This window comes from Miniopterus natalensis, chromosome 1 (assembly GCF_054644295.1).
Source record: "Miniopterus natalensis isolate mMinNat1 chromosome 1, mMinNat1.hap1, whole genome shotgun sequence".
Lineage (NCBI taxonomy): Eukaryota > Metazoa > Chordata > Mammalia > Chiroptera > Miniopteridae > Miniopterus > Miniopterus natalensis.
The window spans coordinates 82,453,571-82,472,240 of NC_142081.1; the positions used below are offsets into that span (position 1 = coordinate 82,453,571).

Here is an 18,670-nt window from a genome sequence, read left to right on the forward strand (position 1 = left end):
TTCAAAAAAGATATAATGAAAAAAATCTAAATGATATATTGATATTACTGGCTATTTCATTTTAAAAATTATGCTTTATGCAAGTAAGTGAATGCAGCTCATTACTGCAAAAGGAGATAAAATGTCCACACTAACTAAACTAGAGTACAGAGAACACAGGAGTCTGAAATACTATATACTCTGAAAAGTCTAGCTGCCATCTATTCTTCTGACTCAGCAATAAACTGGATATTTCAGGCATAATTCTTGTGTAAGCAGTTTCTTCAGAACAGAGTTCCACTCAGAAGTTTGCACTATACTGCTTAACACTGGTCATTATAAAGAGAAAAACACTCATTCAAAATTATTTTTTAAAGAAGGATATTATCTTTTTGGGAAAGTTACATTAACTGAATAATAGACTTAATAATAAACTTAATAAGGACTGTCCCCAAACTGCCTAAATGAGCTATAGTATCCATGTCTGCATAATGAAATACTGTGTCACTTAATTAAATGACTATGTTTTATAAAATAAAAACAACTTGCCATATTTCTCCAGGAAATTATATCAGCGAGCACTTTTTTTTCTGTGACAATAAGGTACTTATTCATGATACTGTTGGTGGATCAAATTTAGCTTACTGACTTATTCCTATTATTATTCCTACAATCTTCTACAAGGTTTTAAGAAATACTGTGCCCAGCTAGCATGGCTCAGCAGTTTAGCATCGACCTAGGATCCAGGAGATCAAGGTTCGATTCCTGGTCAGGGCACATGCCCGGGTTGTGGGCTCCATCCCCAGTGGGGGCATGTAAAAGGCAGCCAATCAATGACTCTTATCACTGATGTTTCTCTCTCTTCTCCTCTCCCTTCCTCTCTGAAATCAATTTAAAAAAATTTTTTTTAAAGAAATAAGCAGTACAAGGAAAAAAAAGAAACTCACTCTGGGCCCAAGGACAAGTCAATCAAAGTTTCAACCATTCTATTGACAGCTTTAAAGAAAACCTGAGTAAAAACAGGTGGGAAGTTCCCAGGGCCCATTTACAATGTGCTATGTCCTAAATCCAATAGAAAATGGGTCCTTTATGCAGTTAAACAAGATGAACCACAAATGAACTTGCCTCCCAAGTTTTAATGTTATATGAGATATCACTAACACTGGCCCAAAACCTGAGGCACTGCACTACACCTGCACTCTGTCATCCTTTGGGCCACCCTCCCAGTGACTGTATCAAATTGCTTTGTCCTAGAGGGAGTAATACTGGAATTAAACAAACAACAAATAAACAAATGAACACAATAACACACAAGACTTCACAGCTAGGGAATCCCGGTTTGGATTTGTGGTAATACAATTCAAACAAACAAACTTAACCTGATCCAGGAAAGCATTCATTTTAAAGAAATGGCTACATTATCCCTTTGTTCCCCAGCAAGGAGACTCACTAGAAAGACTATCTAATGCTTGAATGAAAACTTCTTTAAGTTTACTTTTATACTCAGGAAAAAGTTATTGAGGACAATTCTGGGGCTTCTTGAATAGGTGGCTTTATTTCACAAATGGTACCTTTTCTCAGTGGTCACCTCAGGCTCTTCTGCTCAGTGGCTTCCCTACCCTGGCCACCCTCAGGATGACCCAATGTCCCTCAAACCCACTCTGATGTCCCTGGGAGTGCATGAGAAGGCAGCCGCCCCCCCCCCCCCCCCCAGCCTGTGTTTCTAGAATATCCCAGGAAGGCACAGAGAAGACACAGGATCACAAAGAGCCAAGGAGGGACAGGAGCAGCACTCAGGTGTCCAGCATACCTCCCTGGTCGGCAGCTGGGTACGGAGAGTGGAAAATGTCTTCCGGGATTATAACCTCTCCCCAGAGTAGCACTTTCCATATTTTCTAAATTATTCCAGTCTGTAGCTGGCTTCTTCCTACTGCACCTCTGAGAAGTGCTGTCTCCGTTCTATTGACAAGAAACTGGCGTCATCAAACGCACCTGAAATGGAATAAGCCTTCCAGTGCTGATCTTTAACACAGGCCCTAAGTGAGGCTGGCCTGAGCTCCTTTCCAGTGAATTCCAGATTACCAGAGACACGGAGCAAGCACAGCCTGCAGCAATGCTACATCCTCAGGACAGGGGGCAGGAAACAGCAGCAGGTCTAATTGAATCACCAGGGGAATGTTGGAAACAGATTCAATATCCCATCCTGGGATCTGGCCAAGCTACCCAGTAGAGTCTTTTCTCCCTTCCCCACATACCAAAGGGTCTTGTAAACATGAGGAAGAGTCATTTTCTTGCACTCTCCTGAGGGATGCTGTGCAAGAGAGCCAACATGGTTATGTGGAAAGAATCCTGAATCAGGAGGCAGGAACCATAGTTCTGGCTGCATGTCCACCAGAGCTAGGTCTGTGACCTTGGACCAGTCACGTAACCTCTTTCTTCATCTGGAAATCAAGAGAGCTGGGCCAAGATCCCTAAGCTCCTTCTGTGCTAATGCTCTGTGATTCTAATGTTAGGGAATGCAGACAGCAAGACAGACAAGAAGAGCAGAAGTTGTCATAGTTTTTCTTCAGCAAGAAAAATAGTAGAGCTGATAGATTCTTGACAACTCTGCAGCTACACTGGGTATTATCACTGCGGTTCTCTCTCTGCTGGATGGAGGCCATTCACCTCACTGCTGCTGGCACTGCGTACTCTGCCAGCAGGGTTTCCCTGGGCCCCGGCAGGGCACCCTGCAAAGAGGCAATATGTGTGTGACTGACTTCCGGGAAGGCAGCTTCTCCCCTTTCCCACTGTCTGACAAGACGTCCCCAGGACACGTACAATAATATAAACAGCAAACATTTGGAGAGCGCATGCTATGTGCCAGGCGCTGTTTAATGCATTACTTCCCTAATCCCTACAGCAACTATGTGATGCAGGTACTGGTATCATCCCCCATCTTCCTGGCAACGGAGGCACAGAGTTGAAATGATTTGTCTAAGGTAACACAGCTTCTAAGCGGTACAGTCAGAGGAAAACAGGCAGGCTGGTTCTCAGGTCCTCACCAATATTTTACACTGCCTCTCTAATGGCACTAAACAAGAGACAACTAGAGATTTGTTCTTTTGCCATTACTGAGCACCCCGATATGCAGTGGGCTGTTGCCTACATCAAGACTCCCTGGCCCTGTCTTAAAGGGACAACATGGAGACACCAGAAGGAACAAATCATAATGGAAAAGAGAGGCCTGGGTCTGACTTCCTGCTCTACCTGTTACTACTTATGTGGCCTTTGAACATTTCTTACATAAGTCACAGTTCCTCGTCTGTAAATGTGGATAATAATATCCACTTCATAGCTTTATTGTGAAGATTACATAAAACAATGCTTGTAGTAGGAGTCCCAGTTAGTTTCTAAATTATGACAAAGTGAGAATATCTGTACTTAAAATCTCAAAGGATTAAAAACTGCTGTAGATTTCTGGTGACTAAGTTGGGACAAAAGACTGAATTCAGATTTTAGAGTTGTGTCTATCAATTTACTTAATTAACACTTGTTTCAATCCATCTATTAATATCTACTGACATCTATTGGGATGTAATGGCAACTATTTCTTACTATTCATTGGGAAGCATATGATTTCGGATTCCTATCATTGTTCTAAGAGGGTCCAAAGTTCCGACAGCATTTCCTAATAGAAGGGAAGGCTGGGCACCCTAAAAGACAAAGAACAGCTCTGCAAATAAGAAGCTCTCTGCCGCCTCCCCAGCTCCATCACTCACCCAAACAACACTCTGTGCCTCAGTTTCTCCTCCTATAAAATAGAGAGCAGTTTCTGTACTTACCTCTCCACAGAGAGAGTATGATGAGAGGGGTAATGCCTAAGATCTGCATAACCCCTAACACTTGAACATTTTAAAGGTTTTTCATATGCCTTATTATCTTATTTAGGTAATTAGCAGATTTTTGACAGCATGAGGACATATTTAGTAAATAAAGCAAAAAGAATTTTTCGATCTTCAGTGGCAAGACCTAAAATAACTGAAATGTATTTAAAATGTGTCTATGTGTGTATATACACATGTATGTACATATATGTATATCTGTATATGCATATATTGTGTGTAATATATGCACATTTATATGTGTGTATATTTAGCACATCAGTCCTGCAGCCTTCACAAGAATGAAAACACATCTATCACAACACTGTATTTGTTTACAAATATCTTTACATGTATTTGCATTCCCCAGTGATATCTACTACATGTCTGAATCATATAATAAACACTATTTTTGAAATATTTATGAAAGAAAAATGCAAATGGTTAAAAATGGATCCCATTTATCAAATTCCATGCAACTACTATTTTAGAAATTATTCCATTCATGGTATATTTCCTAAAAACTTCAGACCAGTTACTTAAGATCTGACCTCAATTTTAAGCTGACTTTGGGGAGGAAAGTCAGTTACACAGCTTTAAAATGGTAACTGTATAAACCACCCAAATGATAACCCTGGACTTGAAGTTTGTAAAATAAAATTTATTCATCAAATTACATATAGTTTAAACTAGATAATGAGTCATAAATAAAACTTCACTGAAATCATTTATCTACACATATAAATAATGCCAAAACCAGGTAGAAAATAGAATTGACACAACCTAAAGTTTAACAGAAAAGAAACAGAAACATTTGGTATATATTTCTTTCTTTTTCTGTATTTGCCAACTCAGGACTCCCTATACTTATTCTTTCATGTGTGATCCTCCCATCTAAGCTATTCTGACTTTTTAGGAATATTAGGCTATAAAATATATATATAAACTTCTGTTGGAATTACTTAAGTGAAATTTGTATAAATCACTAGGTAAGTAATTCATAGGACGGAAAAACATTTGTCAAGATATATTATTAGAGGAATTTAAACCACCAAGTAATCCACACAAGGACTGAACTCCCCCCACACACAGGCAGATTAGATGAGAGACAGCACATGGAGACAAGCATGCAAATAACTGGCACTCTTTCTAGAAGTGTGATAAAACACACTGTTTCTTCAACTACTCTAAATATCTACAGAGGCATATATATAGCATAAAAGGTGGTAGGAACAGCCAGACTAGGTTTAAGTCTGCTCTGTTGCCATGGGAGAACCATCTTCCCCTCACACATGGCCTCCTCTTCTAGAACACCCCATACTGGCTGATGGACTCACCATCCCCTGGGTCGCCACAGCCAGAGAGCACTGGAAGTCAGCATGGATTTCTTCTTTATGCTAACGCCTCCTTGCTTAGTCAGTGCCCAAGCCCAGTGCTCCTCACCTCCTTACTATCACATGATCCCCTCACCCACCCCTGGGGTCCATGCTCACCATCTGCCTTTAGCGCTGTCAGGACTAGATTCAGGAAATCTACAATCTCTGGAAGTAGACCTCGCAGCAGAGTCAGGAGGGAAAGAGGTAAACTTGGTGCCATGCGGTCACCCAGGCAGGGACAATCAAGGGGGATTCCTGGAGGGGGTATCTCAAACTGAGGCTTAGCCTGTTGAAGCAGGAAGGAGAGGGTGGGAGAGGCAGAGGCCTGAATCATCTGCTCAGGATTCATCTGTTCCTTTGGGAGGAACAAAACTGAAACATGGGGTATAGGGGTGAGGAGGTGAACACTAGACAGCAAGATCACAAAGCAAGGGCTCGTTTCAAAGGAGTGTGAATTCCATCAAGCAGGTGACTTTCGGCAATGAAGGCTGAGACGGTCAACATCAGACGTGCATTTACACACCCATTTCTATCATGTTGTGGGAGCCAGGACTGAAGACAGGGAGGCACACAAACTTCCACACTTACCACAAGGGGCTCCAGAGGTTTGTGGTCACCAGATAGAAAAGCCCACATGCCTGCTCAGGCTAATTTAAACGTCCCCATTTTGTAGGAAGGGATGCCAACAATTCTATTTTTCTACCATTCCTGGAGTTCTGTAAGAAATGACCAAGCAACCAATAGAACGAATAAAAGTGCACTGATTCTGGGTCTCAAATCAGATTAATAATATTCCTGGACTATCTGCTGTGGACAAAGCACCACAGGAAGGCCTCCTGGAAGCACCAACTGTATCCTCTCTGGCTGTAAAGCTGCACTGGCATCAGACCCATTTTATTCCTTACATACACACACACTGTTAATATGAAATAAACAGAACCACCAACGGTGGCTGAGCAAAGTTGAGTTTACTGTTTGCCTGGCAGGGAGAGGCTCCTTACCTAGGAGTCAGATCCACAGGGATCCCAGAAATAGAGGTGCGGAGCTAAAGACGAGGAAGTACCCCAACTCAGGCAAGACTGAAGTCAGGTCTCCGGGAGAGCCACAAAGAAGCATGTCGCCCTTCTCTGTGATTTGAGGCTTTCATATTAGAGCCTGGTTTAAACAGGTCCAGAAGGGTTGTGGCAACATTCCAGGGGGCCTGGTGTCCTTCAGCAGACACACCCACACATGCATGTTCCAAGCATGGCAAGACTGACTTTGATCACACACACAATGACAACAAAAACCACCATCAGATAACTTACTGTATCTCGCAACCCTGTTTTACTTGAATTGCATGGTTTTTTTCTCAAAATAAAGGAAACCTGCAGTAAGGGTTCTAGGATTGTAAAATATACACTTGCCTCCCTATCTGTTATCTTATGGCCTCTAACCATTATACTGCACACTTCCTGCCTGTGTCCTTAATTCCAAAACTAGCTTTCAAGACAAAAGGTCTCTATGTTAGAACGCTGTCTTCTAGGCAGGTCAGATAGATCCTTAAACAGCTGTATTGGTGCCTGAGAAACTCAAGTATCAGCTTTACCAGCTCAGCCATTTTCATTCAGTCATTGAAAAGTGGTTTTGTTCACCCCGAATCGATGAATTTCTATTGAAGCGTATGTTTCTCTAACATACACAATAAACTGGCACTTGGCAGTGACTTCAACAAGTGAACCGGGCCAGCCTGCCATCAGAACAAAGCTGAGGGAGCTGAAGTAAGCCAGCTTTAAATGAGCTCATCTACAGAGAAGTCTTTCTCTGAAGGCTGTAACTTAATACAAAACCAGTTGTCCTCTTCTTTGGGTGCTAAAGTTGCCTTCCCTCTAGTCGGTCCGCACGGAGAGAAGCATGTCTAGTCTAAGAGAACCAGAGAACCAAGTTACTACTGCAAGAAACGCCCAGGCCTCTGAAGTCCTGCTCTCATCTGGGTAAGGTGTTCGATTCATTCTCCCTCTAGAAAGCCAAGCCCCACCACACTTCCTACCATCATGCTGACCCGGGCCACATGCAATCCTGGGCTTTGGATTCAGCTACCTTCAGCAGCTCTGACTCCCTTCTGATAGTGGGCTCAGCACCTAGTCATGCTGACTTGACCAACCCCAATACCAGCCTCAAAGAGCCTGGTTCTAGCTCTTGACTCAGCCTGTGGCTGGTGCCTTTGCCCCTCTGATGGGATGGTGGGCTCAAGCCAATCCCCCTTTCTGACAATGAAGCACAGCTCCTTTAAATGGAACCTCTCACCTAAAGGAAACATATCTGGTGTGTTTGTGTGTGTACACATCTTTCTACACCCTGGACACATGAAGAGCAGCTTCACTCCCTGGGCGGTGAGATCAAGAGGCAAGGGCCTTAGCGAGCTGTTCTCAGCACTGATCTGACCACATGCTGGAATCACAGCAGCGGGGAGAGGTTAGAGGGGGGGATCATTGAGGGGGAGGTTGCTTTGTAAAATTTCCAGTGCCCACCAGAACTTCCAATTCTACCTCAACTGGTCTAGGATGGGGCCTGGGCATCAGGATGTTCTGAAAAGCATCTCAGATGGTTTTAATATGCAACCAGGGCTGAGAACCACTGATTTAGAGAGAAAAGGGCAGAGAGCATTAGCTGAGACTCCCGTGTACTCAGGTGGAGAGCACACAATTTAAAAGTAGTTCCTACCCAGGCCCCTTTTCTGGGGAAGATAACCTCTGCAGCCTACAAGGTAACCATTAGAACGGGGTATTGAATTCTGGTGCCATGTGTCATGCAGACAGTCTCACCAGTCTGAGCCTCAGTCTCCCCAACTATTAGGAAAATAGCTACTCTAGATTCACTTGTGTTACTTCTCTCATCTCCCATTTTCCAGCTTTATGCATTTCCTTCTCTCTTCATCTCTCACTTAAATACAGACTGTTTATATATTTGCCTTTCTAGGTCTCAAAAAATGTTATATGTGTTGTCTTAAAATTAGATTTGGATAGAGTCTGCCCTCTAAATAAAAAATAGCACAGAAACTATAAGCTCTATAATTTTTTTAATCCTCACCCGAGGCTATTTTTTCCATTGCTTTTCAGAGAGTGTGGAAGGGAGAGGGAGAGAAACATCAATGTGAGGCAGACACCTCAGTTGGTTGCCTCCTGCTCACACCCCAACCAGAGCCGGGGACTGAGCCTACAAACTGAGGTATGAGCCCTCAGCCAGAATCTAACCCAGGACCCTTCAGTCCGCGGACCGACGCTCTAAGCAATGAGTCAAACCAGCTAGGGCTATAAGCTCTATAATTTAACTAAGGCATATGACACTGATAATGTGACAGTCCCTAGTGCATAAAATACTCCATCCCTGGGACCAGAGCTAACCATTCTGCTGAGAATGCTTGTGCTGAAATATATAGATCCTGCCCCTGAATGCCAAAGTCAGACCAGCAGCTCTCTGCTGCACAGCACCTGCCCTCCACGATGCCTACCACTTCTGATTCCCTCTGAGCTTGGTTTAATATCTACTTATCAAGAAGAAGATTCATTTTGGAACTATTTTCAGAACAAGTATAAAGACATCCTTAAGGATACATTAGCTAATTACTTTAATCCCATGAAATACATAAATCTCTCATCCTGCAATAAATTCAGCACATAGGAGGGCAAGCAGTCTCTCAGATTGGCCTACCTGGGTGAAAAATAGCATGGAAATATACAAATGACCAGGGTATATGGCAGAATTTGGAACAAAGCAGGTATCTGGAACCCTATCTATAATGGAAAGTACCAAATAATTTTTTTTATGTTGTTTCCAAAAACTTAAACATCTAGCAAGCCTAGATCACAGCTGAGTTCCAGACCGCCATAGTCAACTGGTCATCTCCACCTGGCCATCTTAAAAACCCTAAAACTCAGCCTGCCTACATCAGAACTCATCACTTGCCCTCCTATTTTGTATGTTTTATCTCAGTTAATAAGATCATTATCCACCCAGTTATCCAATCGGAAACCTGGTAGTTATTCTAGAATCCTATCTCCCCTCAACTGTCTCTCCACTGCTTCCAAATCCCTAAGTCTTAGAGATTCGATTTTGCGCACACACTCATATTTGTCTCTTCTGTCTCAACCCATAGCTTCTATTTAAATAGGACTCCACCAGTGGCTTCCTAACTGCTCCCCCTATACTGAGTCTTGCCCCCTCCAATCTGTCCTTCTATGTTCTGCCACAGTAATCTTTATGAAACAATCCTGATCACACTGTCCCTCTCATTAAAAACTTTCACTGGCTCCCTACAGTCTACAGAGTGACATTCAAGGTCAAAGTGGGGTAAACAATCCCCCCCCAATCTGACCTCTCCAACCTCAGGTCTCCTCCACCTCACCTTGAACCCTCTGCTCCAGTCTGATGAGCTAGCTAATTGGAGTTCCCAGCACACCAGCCTGCCTCCCATCTACTTACCTCTGTTTGGACTGTTCCTTCTGGTGGAATGTCCCTCTGCCTTTCTGCTCCCAGCAAAATATTCTCATTTTCTGGGCCCACCTCCTCCACAAAACCTTTCCTCACTCTCACCCAAAAGGAAAAAACTGGACAGCTCTGCGCTTGAGACCCTGATCAAACCTCTCTCACAGCATCTGTTATGGCACTTATTTAGTAACAACTATGAATTCCCAAGAGCAAGGACTGTATTTTATCTTATAACCTCAGTGTCTAGCAAGGCTGCTGATGCATAGGAATTGAATAAATATTGGTTAAATGAATGAATGTTTCAATGACGGTGTTCCAACAACTGAGATTCTTTACAACTCTGATCCTTTGCTTTCAGCTGCTTATGATGCGGAACTGCCTCTTAGTCCACATGCGAGTCATTTGTAGAGGACCAAAAAATAAACGAATTCTGGCGATATATCACCTTCTTATCCCCTGAGAAATCATTTCTCTGTTCTGTATTCCTGAAAGACGAGTCATGTTTCAAGATATTCCAAAAGCTGATAGTGTGAAACTATCAAAGTGAGTTATTCCCAGTCCCTAGCCCTCGCTGTTTTAAGCTCCTTCTCCTGGCAGTGACGATTATTCGCGTGAGGCGCAGGGTGGAGACACTAACTAAAGCAGAATGACTGTGGCATAACCAACATCACATATGAAGTCTACCTCCATGTCCCCTGCCATATAGATGAAAAATAACACTGGGAATGGAAACTGACTTCCTTGGATTTGTGGCTTCTAAGCCAATGAAGAAGTCACATAAAAATAAAGGAAGCATCCTTGATTTAGCAGAAGACAGCCCCGTGCCCAAAGTAGAACCTCTGTAAGGCTCTGGGCCCACCTAGTATTTCATCTAAAATGTCAAATATCTGCAATGCAGCAGCAGCTTAATACCTAGCAAATACCCTCCTCTCCAACTGCTGATTTCATACTGAAAAACGAGCAATTTAAATAAATGTTTCATTAACATAATGTTTTCCTGCTTGATACTAATGTAATTTGTTTTCCACAATTCTCTCCCATGGAGTCATTTCATGTAGTCCTGCACTGGGCAATCTGAAACTCTCTGGGTCCCTAACAGACAATCCAGGAAACCTAGAAACCATCCAAGCAACCAAACAAATAAGTAAAACCCTTACACTAAAGAACTATTCAGACCCATCTGTTCTGGAATACACATCACATGTGATACAGAACAGGACGAACCCTCCCGACAACCTCGGTGGCGCTGGGTTTGTACTGATTGAGCAAAGCATCATTCAAAGGGCACTGTTGGTCCCTAAGAAAGAATGGGAGGGTGGCTTACTCAGGAAGAATGTGTGGGGGTGACATTTTGTTTTAAGGCCCTACAAGGCTTGTTCCCATTCTGTTTTGCTTATCTGGACAGGATTCATGCTCTATGCTGGTTCCAAACCCCAAAAATTTCAAGGATATTTCTAACATCTTTTATTAATAGAAGTTCTTTAAAATTTCATAGCAGAATGCTCAGATACACTCCAAATAGGCAAAAACAGGTGCCATATAAGGGTGTGTTCCTCCAAACCCTGCGAGGCACAGGGGATGCTTAATCATGATGGGGACTGCATTAATGAAAGGTCCTCTTTTGGGTGGGTCCAGCCACATTGGAATGGTTCTGTGTGTGCCATTATGCTAAAGATGAGACCTTGATTTGGTTCTATTACACATGGGGAGCAAAAATAAAACTGAATGAAGAGGTGAAACACTTAAATAGTGAACTGTATGGAACTTCCTGGGTGCCATGTGTGTGGCGGGAAGTGGAAGACCCGTCAAAGAGTGGAAATAACACTGGTGGGGCTGGCATTCCAGGCTCTGCAAGGCACTGAACAAGTGACTCTATTCCCTGAGCTTCATCTCCTTATAAAATAAAGCAACAACAATAACAACACTAGCAACAGTGTGGTGGCAGCTTCCCTTTACTGAGCACTTACTATGTAGCAGGTGCTACTGGAAGCGCTGTACAAACACTTGTGAAGCACCATCTCACTAAATTCCCAGGCCACATGTAGGGAGAAGGTATTCACTTCATTTCAGAGGAAGCTCAGAGCTCAGTGACTGGCCCAAGGTCACCAGCTAGCGTGCATGTCAGGGTCTGAGTTCAAAACCAAGTCTACTTGACTGCTGTGATCTTGGGAAAAAGTAACCACCTCAAATACTGCTGCAAATGTTATAAGACATACTACGTATAGTTGAAAATTGCTCTCAAAGAAAACACAGTCAGTCGTCACTGACAGAGTCCACTGACCCCCGCCTGCCAGTCCTGATCACCCTCTTTGAACTCTGGGAGGCCAGCACCCACAGCCTTCTCCCTCCCTTGGACTAGAGATGGATAATCCCAAGGCAGCCAGGGAAGAAGGCCATGCCTCCTGGACTTACTTTCTGAGAACGGCTATCTCATTCTCTATGCTGCTTTCTTTGCCCTTCAGTGCCTTCTTAGGGATGCACTTCACCGCAAAGAGCTTTCCAGTTGCCTTCTCTTCAGCCAAAACCACTTCAGAAAATGCCCCGCTGTAAAGAAAGAGGGAGAAAAAGAGTGGTTTAGATTCAGGAGTTAGGGGTTCCAAAGGCTCCTCTAATCCCACTGCCAAAGTTTGAGCAGTAACAGCGATGCAAACGACCACCAGCATTACTGTTACTTTATTGCTCAGCACCACCCCCGACCAAACTTCTTTATGCAAAGACACACATACACACACAAATGTATCCTCATGTGAAGGGACACATGGCTGTCCACATGGGTTTGGGTGCCTCTGGTGACACCTGCCACCCTGCAGAACAACACTGTAGCAGCCACTTGGGAACAGAGAAGTTCCCAGCAAGGTTCCTACCGAGGAAGATCGTGTCCATCTGAAGCTGTCAGCACCCCACACCCAAGGAGACCAGAAGTCATACTAAAATTTCTAAGAGTCCTCACAGGCCCTTTCATCCCAAGAAAATTTCAGAGCACTTCAAAAACATTTAATTCTCACAGATAGGTAAAGATGTGACTAAAAAAACAGTGTGTTAGTGCAGCATGTGTTATTGGCACCCAGTTAATTAATTGCTAGGGAGGGGCACGAAAGTTTTCAATAAGCAGTTTCTTTCTTTATTAAACCAGCCAAAGACACAAATGATGCCCTGAGTGGGAGAGACTTTCCAGCCTGAAAATATAAATTTAACTCTGCAAGGGCAGAGCAATAAGCTGAAAATGTAACCAGGACTTGAGTCAACACAGCCCATGTCTCCAGAGATGTCCCCTGTGGTCAGTGAGCCCTGGAGCCAGTACCTCACTGGCCACCTTGTCCCCCTGCCCACCCACCCCTGCCACCTCCTGTATTTACCCACAGATAGTGCCTGGATGCTGTGCTTGGGCTGGGGGCAGAATATCCCCCAATGACTCTGAAACAAAAAACAGGCTCCTCCACTGTCCATTCCAGATCTCACTGACTTGGACCTGTGCACACAGGTCAAGGAAAACCACAAACCACTGAGTCATTCTCTATCCCTAGACTTTCTCTTCTATCCTCAGAGAGACAATGAACATGGCTTCTACACAGTTATGATGAGAGACAACTCCTCCTGCATCAAAAGAAACCACTAGAAGGACCACTGTCATCCCAATACCCATGCCCTAGGGGTCTTTGTTCTTCAGTCAACCTCAAAGAGATGCCTAAGCAAGGAAAACATACTTTTCTCTCCCTCTCCTTCCCCATCTGAAGGGATATGCATCTGTCATGGACCAAAGGAAGGCAAACAGATATTTTTAAAATCCTTTCCAGTGAGAGAAATTCACTCCACTTAGTACAATTAACTGAGTGTTTAGAACAGCGTTCCTACTGGAACATTAACTCCCATGAGAGAAGTCCGCCTATCTTCAAGGTCTGTATCTAATTACATAAACCTGAGGGGCAGAAGACAGGCATTCCACAGCAGAACCAAGTGGAAAATGTCAGACCCGAGGCGTTCTACCCAGATCCACAAATAATCGGCCAAGTAGGATTCTCCCCTCACACTACCACATGCCTCACATGGAACCAGCCAGCAGGGCAATTATGAAATAGTAATACATGAAAACCCACAACAGGTTTATCACAGAGTGATATATGTAATAGGATATTCCCAGTAACACTTGGTCACTGTCAACAACTTTTGCCCAAAAAGACCAATTCGTATGACTTCAGGGAGCCCCCCAACCCAGGAGCTGTCCCTCTCCCTGGCTCTGTCTCACAGACAGACCCAGAAGGATTCATCTCAAAGTGATTGAAGGTTCTTAGATGAAAGACACTGCGGACAACTATGTACATGGTCCCTCCTGTTATCCTCCAGGAGGCAGAATAAGAACTATGTTGGAGAGAAGAAAGATCAGTAAGGAAAGACCAGGATCCTAAAACCATGGGTGAGGAACCCCATGCATTCATTTTCAGTTTCCCTATTTGCCACTTGGGTCCCTGATGCTGATGATACCATAGTGGCTTCTCTCCTGAGTCTGTTGGATTTACTAAGTCAATTTTCCAGAAGGTAGAAAAGCCCTTTAGCAGTGGCAACCAAACTGCCAGAGCTCTGATGGAGAACTGCTGGCAGACCCCACTCTGCATCCACTCACACTCCTGCCCCTTCAGGATCTGTATGAATGGTAATGTTAGCTAGGTAGCGAGATATTAAAAAAGAAAGGGAGCAAAGGGAGTTAGACATTATTAAGCATAATCAACTAGGGAAAATAAGGCGGTTTAACCAGAAAGCTACAGCTTCACACACTCCAGGGAACAGCAGCAATGCCCCACCAAGGGGATTAATATCCCTCCCTTTCCCCATGCAGGAAGCAGCCCTCCCTCCGGTACAGGTTGTCAGGAGAGCAGGGGGAGGTAAGCACATGTGCAGTAGAAGTCAAGATGGCACAGGGGGAGGTGCTTCTATGAGGCATGAGCAATAGGAGTGAAGATGATGACCACAGAGGCCTGTCAGTCTAGCCTGGGAAAGTAATAGATTGTTTAGGAAGTGGACCCATCAGAAGCCTGCGAAAGCTTGGGAAGTTGATTGGTTAGTTTGAAAAGAGTGCCTGTTCCTTCTGAAGCTCAAGATAATATAATCGCAGCTAACAAAGCCCTTCTCCCCCCCCCCCCCCCAGTAATACGCACTAGTCCTGGTTTGTTTGCATGTTCTCTCTGTAGGAACCATGTGGATCTAGCAGCCACCTGGGGCCCATGGCTGACCACAAGGGCTCCAACGAACTAAGCTCTCACATGACACAGAAACTCTGGACAGTGGTCTTTGTTTTGGCCTTGATGAAGACAAGATTTCTATGGTGGGATAGACAGAGATGAGACACTGGAAACCAAGGGGCAGCCAGCCTTCTATTTCCACCTGAATAAATCTTACAATAAAACAGTCTCCCATAAGAGGGTCCGTGGAACGCTTTCCTCATGATCCTGTGAAAGGACACAACTTCCGCCAGCAGCAGTAACAGACTATGGCCAATAGAGGAGGTCCTGTGCTTAGCTGCAGCTATCAGGAGCCCATAAGGGAAAAGTACTTCCTTGTTCTGTGGATCATTACCTTCCTGAGTGGGAAGTGAGGTTTCTGTGTGAATCTAACCCCTTGACCATGACATAATGAGAGGGGACTAGAAGTCGCCATCAGATCCAGTGCTGGTGGCTGCTGCAGGAAGCTGAGGTCAAGAGAAAACAGCACCTGAATCAAGAGTTCTCTACCTTTGTCCCTGACTTCAGGAAAGATGGACAATCTGCAACCCCATGATGAGGGCAGGACAAAGGGGCATAGATCCATGAAGGGCTTCGTGAGCTAAGCATGTGGGGGCTTGAAAATGAGGCACCTGTGAAAGGGCACAGGGAAGGCCCCAGAGGGCCAAGGGTGCCCCTTATGACTCCAGGAGTCTCCATCAATGGGTACTAAGTAAAGTCACAGAGCCAAAGTTATATAGTCCCATCATCTCAGACTGAAAGTCAGCCTGCAATTCCACTTTTGGATATAACCCAACAAAACTGAAAGCAAAGACTCAAACAGATATTTATATACTTATGTTCCTATTGGCATTATTAACCATAACCAAAAGATGGAAACAACCCAAATATCCATTAATGAATAAAAGGATAAATACATGTGCTTTCATGGAATATTCAGCCATAAAAAGGAACGGAATTCTGACACAGGTTACAACATGAATGAAACCTGAAGACCTTATATCAAAAGGACAAATAGTGTATAATCCTATATATATGAGGTACCTAAGGTACTCAAATTCATAGACAGAAAGTAGAATGGTGGCTGCCAGGGGCTGGGGAAGGGGGAAACGGGAGTTACTGTTCGACGGGTACAGAGTCTCTGATAAGATAAAAAAAGTTTTAGAGGAGGATGGTGCCGATAGTTACATAACAATGTGAATGTACTCAATGCCACTAAACTGTACACTCAAAAATAGTTAAAATGGTACATTTTATGTTATTTATACATATATTAACACAATAAAAAATAAAAGTAAATTAAAAGTGTGTTGGTTCTACTAAATGACATTAGCTGGGATAGTCACATCGGAAAAATCTAATAAACCCTTTTACTCATTACCTCCCTAAAGGAGAAAGAAAGTCTATGAATAATTGTAGGGTAACAGATGTTGTGTAACACTAGATATTTACAAAGGGCTTTGGCACAAATCAATTAATTTAATTCAACAACCTCAAGAAGTGTACAGGAAGTTGCCCTCACCACCATTACACAGAAGACACTGAAGCTCAATCACACAGGTAGTAATGGACAGAAAAGAATATTTAGGCCCTTGCCTGTGTGTCTAGTGGTTAGAGCATCAGCCTGTATACTGGAGGGTGACCAGTTTGATTCCCGGTCAAGGGCACATACCTGGGTTGCAGGTCCAATCCCCACCCCTGGTCAGGGCAGGTGTGGGAGGCAACCAATGGATGTTTCTCTGTCTCCTCTCTCTCTCCTCTCTCTCTGTCTCTCCCTCCCTCCCTCCCCCTTCCACTCTCTCTAAAAAGCAATGGAAAAAATGTCCTCATTCCTTGGGTGAGGGTAAAGAAAGAATGTTTAGGTTTCATAACCCCTCTGAGGTCCCTTTCAACACACGGAGCTGAACTGACACACACCGCTGGCTAGGGGCCTGCCTCACAGCCTGGAAGGTGACAGCAACAGAGGGTCAGACCCAGCATCTTGGGAAGCTGCCACCCTCCCTGAGTGTGCAAATTCACCTCCTTCCTCCTTTAGCCAAACACAATGTTCATTTACCTTCTTCAAGGTTTCTTTCCAAAGACAAAGCTCTCTGATCTTCTTAGGGGATGTAGATTAGCATAAATTGTTATTGTTCTTGCAATAAATAGAAACCACTAGAAGATACTTCCCTGTTCCAGGAAAGCTAATTAAAAACATCAGAAGCAGAAACTCATGAATGAAGAGTTTGGGCACTTTCAATGTAATTACCCAACAAAATGATGTTTGTGTCCGTGTGTCTCTGTGGGAGGTGGGAAGAGATAGGAAGCCAGAGGCAGGCTGGGAGAGGGCTGATGGCAGGAAGGAAGACAGTAAGAAAAATGATTTGAGAGCCCATAAAACCTTCAGACAACCCAAAGAAATAAATTCCCTGGGAACATAAACTGAGACAGAGAATTACAAAGTTTTAAAATACAAAGAGGTCAAAGCAAGTTGACTATCATCTGTGAAATACAAGCATCTAAAACTGAACGCTAGAGCCTTCCAGCCAGACTGCATTGTACTTGTATCTTGAAATGGCAGCCTGTGGGCAGCCAGCTCCACCTGGCACCCAGGCCTCCTGCTCCCTACATTCTGACTTGTCACCACCACCACTTGACTGGAATCAGGAGACCTGGGGTCTCCCAACTGCTCATTCCAATGGCATTTTCTTATGCTCATCCTATTGGTCTTTGGTGTGGCATCTGAGGGTCTGGACCTCCTTCCTAAAACTCTCTCATCTTCTTGGGTCTGTGACACAGTCTCTCTTTCCACCATTCTTTCTCCTCCACCCACTCCTCTTCCTCCCATCAAACATCTACGATCCCCAAGGTTGCACCCTCAGCCCTCCATTCATCCTGTTCTACAACTTGCCCCTGGAAAATCAGGTGTTTCCAGTTTCCACTTATCTCCTCATGGCCCCCTAACCTTTATCAAATTTTTAATCTCTCTCATGTGCAAATCTCATCTTTCCAGCTGCCTACTGGGTCTTTCTAGGTAAATCTCCTGACCAGCCTCTCAAGAGCATCATAACCAAAGTAAAAAACAGTATCTTCATCTCAAACCTTCTCTCTCTTCTATTCTCTCTCATTTCTACAGATCCAGTAACACAGCCTAGAACCCTATTTCACTCCTCTCCCTCATTTCCATCATCAAGTATATTCAGGTCTTCTATTAAAAAGGACTCTCAAATGCCTGTCTGCTCCATCCCTACACCACTGTTCTGGTTTAAGTTCTCTCCTGGCTCCTCTGCCCCCAGCAAGCCCATCTCTCCCCTGCTATCTCCTACCTGCTACTGCAAAGATCTGATTATGTTACTATCCTGCTTAAAACTTTGAGGTTTCACATCTACACAGGATAAAATTTTAACTCCTTTGCAAGTTATCCATGGCAATCAAAATTCTTCTCAACATGACCCCAACTTTGTGAGCTCATCTAGCACTGGACCCTTCTTCCCCAACACAAACACACCCCACCATATAGGCATCTCCTCTACCCAACCACATCAGTCAGCTGGCAGTTTCCTAAATACTCCCATGCCCTTTCATACCATTGGCTTTGGTTCAAGTCCCGCCTACCTCCCCCTTCCTGGAACACAATTCCCATTTCTTTCTGTTTGGCAAAATTCCATTTATATTTTAAAGGGCCCAGTTGATATATTTCCTTCTCTTTGAAGGCTTTCTCAACTGCCTCCCAACCAGACAGAATGAGGACCTGATTCTGTGGCCCACACACTTGGCTTACACCTACCAGAAC

The 18,670-nt window shown here is 43.9% G+C and overlaps 1 protein-coding gene across 1 annotated transcript in view; it reads right to left on the reverse strand.

Annotated features, from left to right (window-relative positions):
* The window catches only part of CAMK1D (calcium/calmodulin dependent protein kinase ID), a 365,679-nt gene that overhangs the window by 217,173 nt on the left and 129,836 nt on the right, over window positions 1–18,670 (reverse strand). The window contains exon 2 of the mRNA XM_087823615.1: window positions 12,098–12,229. Coding sequence (XP_087679741.1) covers window positions 12,098–12,229 — 132 coding nt within the window. The remainder of the gene's footprint in view (window positions 1–12,097; window positions 12,230–18,670) is intronic.